At 39.4% G+C, this 6,000-nt stretch overlaps 1 protein-coding gene across 1 annotated transcript in view; it reads left to right on the top strand.

Moving 5' to 3' along the window:
• The first annotated feature begins 312 nt into the window (after positions 1-312).
• LOC125310007 (GTPase IMAP family member 4) overlaps positions 313-6,000 on the top strand; it is a 47,692-nt gene continuing 42,004 nt past the window's right edge. Inside the window, exon 1 of the mRNA XM_048267166.1 lies at positions 313-402. Within this exon, the coding sequence (XP_048123123.1) occupies positions 375-402 (28 nt within the window). The 5' untranslated portion in view covers positions 313-374. The remainder of the gene's footprint in view (positions 403-6,000) is intronic.

The following is a 6,000-nucleotide window of genomic DNA, read 5'->3' as shown; positions in this document are numbered from 1 at the left end:
AACAAGACATCTGCATGAATTGTTAACGTTAGCCTACGTAAACCAAACAATAACAATACGGCATGTTTCTGATAGGCCTATCTATTTGACAGAGGAAGCATATTTTTATATTGTTTTGAATGGTCAAAAGGTCATAAACTTCATTTATCAGCATCAATTCATAATTTATATATATGTACAATGTGTATATATATATATATATATATATATATATATATATATATATATATATACATTTTGGATGACATGGGGGACCAGCTTCACGGAGGTCATAAGATCTGTGTCAAACAAGATTATGAATGAGTCTGTGACGCAGCCGCTTTCCGACAAAGCAGGAAATCCTTAACTACCGGGACGTTAACTGAATCAGGAGGATGGATTCTATTGAAAACGTCTCAACAGGTACATTTATCGTACACTTTAGTTCACTAAAATGTTAGCGTTTAGCCTTTTAATCATCAGACTGTACTTGTCTTCGTTATCTTAAGACATGCAACGTTCAAAGTCTAGTAAAATGTGACACGTCTAACTTAACGTTAACTGACTTAACGTGTCGTTAAAGAAGACTATTTGAGCACCATATTATTTGATGTTTTGGCGCGTTTCTGAGGTTTCCTAAAATCAGACAATGATTATCGGGTTACTGCACTGGGACGTTTCGATACCCGAGTATAAGAGTTTACGTTAAGTTAACCTAAGTTTGTCAGCTCCTCAGGGTTAACTATAGTAAACTAGCGTTAGCTAACGTTACCTGCTGGCTAACTTTGACCAAGCTCATCCGGAGGCACTCACAAGTAACTTTAGGGCTGTGACGGGTATCGTTACATATGGCACTCGTGTTTGTTTATCAGGATATAAATTCAGTGAAAGTGCAATACAAGGTCATTTTGTTGCGCGATAAATAGAAGTAGGTTATACCAGAGCCCGTTTACGGAGGGCCTGTTCGCTCCTGTACAACTGCCCAGTGCCTTGTATCGAAACTGGTTGCAGTTCAATCAGTTCCTCTTGGTGCGGTCGCGAGCAAGCGCAGAATGAATGGCAGGCTATGGGGCTAGACGGCTAAATGTATGTATTTCACTTGCTTATCAAGTCAAGTCAAGTCGTCTGCATCACTGTATGAAACATTACAAAAACATGAAACATGACATATTAAGTAGAACTGTTAACCATCTGATCATCTCATATTTACAGATATATAGGCTATATTTAACATTTATTTTATATTTGGCCTGTTATGAAATCATGTATTGAACAATTTAAGCACAGCTCAGCTTTAAGAAACTCAAATAGCCTAGATACATGCTTAGCATTTTGTGATCATTAATGCTACCGTCGCAAACTCTTAGTCAGCTGTCCTCTGATTTACCGATATCTAGCCAATATTTGCAACATTTATTTTGTATTTGGCCCGTTATGAAATCATGTAGAACAATTTAAACACATTGTAAAACTTTAAGCCCAATTTTGGAGACATCCAGGAATGTTGAAATTTGCTGCAAATTCAAAACTGGATTACTCTGGAACGGTTAACTGTACAGGGGACTGCTTTACACCCTTGTGTTGGGTAAGGTTTGCTGTTTATATATGGTTTGTCATGTGTTGAACGAAGGGTTTGTGAACTATTCCACCGAGATAAATGGGTAGGGAGATGGGCGCAGAACCCTCAGTAGAATTTATGATTAAATTGAATTATTATTTACTTTTCTCGCGAACCATTCACCACAGAAATTGGCGGCTAACATCGTTTAAAAGCTGAGAAAAAGCTCTTTCATGTGATGTGATACTTGTCTGTGTGATGAGAAGGCTACTTCGCGAGTAGTTCAACTGAGAAGAATGGGTAAATTTGGACGCACTTTCTTTTTTGCCATGCGCCGTCACTTTCTCCACTGCGTAAAATACTAAATTAATTTGCACTGTGAATGCCAAGATTATTTTGACAGGCCATAGGCTAAATAAAAATCGCTATTAGTCGGACGCAAAGCAAAATATTGAAAGAAGGGGGCACCAAGGCCACGTGGCCTGTAAACCTCTGATTTTCAAAGGGGCATTACGGCCGTGGCCGCCGTGAAATTCCTACCCTGACATAGCGCATGGCAGTAACTTCTATAAAAACAATATATTTATGGAATAAAACTACCTCGGATTAGCATTGCTGTTTATTGAACTGCAATTTTCAGCAGCCAGTGGAGGGCATTTAGCCTACTAGCCTATGCTTCCGGACAATATTTTGCATCTCCCCTAATTCTGAAGCAGTGGCACCGCTAAATGAAGAGGAAACACTGAAAAGAAAGTTAATATTTTAAATATGCTACATCAATACAATATATAATATGTAAGGGGTAACGGCCGCCGAGGTGTCCTGTTATACGGAATTAATAGACGAGGGCGAGGGGCAAAAAACTCCCCGACGCGCAACAGAGTCCATTAATTCCGTATAGCTGGACACACCTCGAAGGCCGTTATCCCGTTTATCACCCGGTTGCCACTGTAAAGCAAAGGAAACACGCGGTTTTGTTTAAAAAGAAGCTCAAGTTCAGCTTGTACAACTTCCGATAGCATGGACAGTTAGGTTGTTTACAGTTGATTCCATTGTTGCGAAGCCTGCAACCGTAGTCCTACTATGGTTGTTATAGTTACCATTCATAAGCATTGATATGGAACGGTGTCCTGTTATTCAGAATTAAAGGCCACCCCGCCAACCAATCAGGAAAGAGTATTTCTTCTCTCCGGGTGATAAGTGAAGTGAAACCGGACGGGCCATAATAACCTCTGACTAGTTTTAGGCTACTTGTTTTGCAAAGTGCAAATTGCAATGTGAGCAGCAGCCAGCAGGGGAGGATATGTCTGCAGGATTATTTAAAAAGCAACTGTAACTAAATTGTGCGTCTGCCCTGATTCTGACACCGTGGTGGTATTAATTAAACTGTGGCGAGCTGCCATGCTGAAATAAACGTAGAGGGAACACTGAGATATGTCATGGTATCTTGCTGTCACGTGACTATTTGGGAGTTTTCTGAGCCCGTCGGCCATGTTGGTATCCCATGCTATCGGTTGCCATGGGCGACAGACACACAAAGACAGTGGGCCCTATCTTGACAGTCTAAAACGCATGGTCACTGGCCGAATAGTTTAAACAAATTTCGGGGTTTGTCCAGTCCATATTAGATGTGGATTAGTTATGAAACATTATGAAACGTCCGGCGCATTGCGCAAGAAAGTGGGCTTTATGTTTCTTAAGGCGAGACACGGCAGGTGAAAACATTGTTTTTTCATGCACTGGCCAATTTCGAGATTTTGGGCTAGTTTGCTACCTTAGCATGTATTCTTTCACACTACTACAACAAAAAAGTCAGATTTACACATTTAGGTGTTTATTTCATTTAGTCTACTTGGGCCAGTATATTTCTCCTAAATTTACAGAAAGTTGGCATTCTAACCTTTCATGCACTACCGCAACCTTGATCTGAAACATCATGTGTAGTACAGTTTGAAAGCTCTGTTTTTCTTGCATAACACTGTGCAAAGTGGACACTTCCTTTGTATACTTAAGGCAACCAATCAAGGCAAGTCGAGTCTAGGCTGAGAACGGAATCTCATTGGTTGTCTCATTGTTGATGTATTATTCCTAGCCTGATTTATGACATCTTATTCCTAAAAACATGGCAAAAATGGATGATTACCGGTATAATGGTAAACCACAATAAAAATGTTGACGATAATAATTACCGTTTTCATTTCAAACATCATGGTTATCACTGTTGATTACCGCGGTGTGGAAACTATGTTTAATCCTTCCCAGCTTCATCCGAGCCTGCTTTTGACATACAGTAGGCCTGGTACAATGGAACAAAACTGGTACCCTACTGATTCTGTTGTCTAATTGATGGTTTTAACTACGATTCGGATAAGGCTACACCTGATTTTAAAAGGCAGAACTTTTTCACCGCAAAATGTGCACTGTATCATGTAGCCACTCTCATGTCTTTTTTTTTGTTCACGCCCACATTAAATCCATTCCACTCACGTTATCAGGAGAATACAGTAGCCTAAAGTTTTATTTTGAACGCTTACTTTGGTCTCACTCATTGCATCCAAATAACAGAAAGCAAACTCCAAGTTATGGTAGGGAAAGTTAAGCTATAAGCACATAGCCAATTAAACATGAAAACAAGAAAAAAGTGAACAGGACACTTTTTGAAACTATTTCAGCTTGTGTAGGCCTATCAGTGCTTTCTGAACATATTGAACACACTTTTAGAAATACCGTGATAATACCGAAAACCGTGATAATTTTGGTCACTATAACTGTGAGGTTAAATTTTCATACCGTTACATCCCTACTATTGACAATGATTTACAGGATAACAAAAGTAGATCCATAAATCCCTCTGTATTTTTCCCCATCTAATATGTGAACACAATGAAATAATTATTTTGAGGTATTTCGGTATTTTGATAGTCAGCAGGCGCGCGGGAACATATTTTTGACCAGGGGTGCTGAATAACAAAATAATGGATGTCCGACGATTTCTCCCCCAGCATGATGTTTCGAATTTAGACAGCTAAATAGGCCTATGCCATTTCAGCGCCGTGTATGAGTAAGAAGTTTTATAATGCCCTGTCCACATTCCACTGTTCAACATGTGTAGCACTTGCCACTCAGACTCCTCAATAAAAACTGCGTGCACACTAGGGGTGGGCGATATATATCGTCTGCGATAATATCGTGATTGTTGTTTTAACGATGTGCAAATTTACATTATCGAGTATTTAAATTACTTATGGGGGAATAACACTCAAAATCAGGCATTGAAACCTCATACATTCACTAAATCCAGGAGGTGTATGCGAGAGAAGCCCCTGGCTGCTGCAGAGCAAGTGTAACATGATCGCTAGTGGGTCCACGTTGACACAGGCACGCCTAATGTTTATTTTGTGCAGCTAGACTAGGCTACTTGGGATTTTGTGCGGCTACTTCTGTTCAAGTAGCATTAATGAGACAGTCACGTTTTTTCCTATATGGTATTATATGGAGAGAAAACATTAGCCTTTGAGTATTTTAATAGTCAGTTGTAAGCAAAGAACTCTTCTCATGTAACCCTTTTGTAAATGGACTGAAGTTCGCTCTAAATATCTACGTTTATCGATTATGCTAACCGTTAGCATCTCTATGGGATTTCTCATACATTAGCCATAACCTAACACATTAGTTTCTATTCTGTAACTTGGAATGCTAGCCTACATGATTGCTCTTAAAGAAAACATCGAACGAAATAACTGAGATGCACTGTGTTGGTCTGCTTCATTTTTTCAGTGAATCCTAAGTAAAGGTTTTTGAAAGGAACTTCAGCTTCAGACTTTCTCATGTCATTGCCACACACTCAAGTGGGGGCAGAATTGGAATGTGTCAGAGTGACAATGCATTGGTTGATTTGGTTAAAAGGTCACAGGTTAGGTTATTGGTTATTATTGTATTGATGCTATTCATAAATAATGAGCTGTAAAGTAACTCAGACTTTTACAAAAAATGTTTTAAAGGATATCGACTAATTATCGTTATCGTCAAAATCATGGAAAATATCGAGATATTATTTTTTGTCCATATCGCCCACCCCTAGCGCACACACCAGACTAGAGCTTAGATCGGGCCCAAAAAATCAAGCCCGACCCAACCCGGCCCGACACTTTCACTGTAATTATGAGCCCGAGCCCAATTTTAATAGGACATTTTTTTAATACGTGGGCCATTATAGGCTAACTGACGTTCTCAACTACAATTCCGAGTTGTTTGAACTACAGAAATATGTTTAGAATTATCTTAAGGAATAATGCAACGACGGACGAAGCATGTAAAATACGTTGTTTGTTTATTCAGAATGGAATGGATTGCAAATGGATCCAAATGAAGAAAGCCACTTACAATGTAAAATTACCTTACTTGCTGCTTACCTGCAGCAAAACTCAAGGCATTTCTCTGAGGGCTTGCCTCACCCTCAGCTT

This window comes from Alosa alosa, chromosome 16, assembly GCF_017589495.1.
Source record: "Alosa alosa isolate M-15738 ecotype Scorff River chromosome 16, AALO_Geno_1.1, whole genome shotgun sequence".
Lineage (NCBI taxonomy): Eukaryota > Metazoa > Chordata > Actinopteri > Clupeiformes > Clupeidae > Alosa > Alosa alosa.
This window is presented reverse-complemented; position numbering and strand designations above follow the sequence as displayed.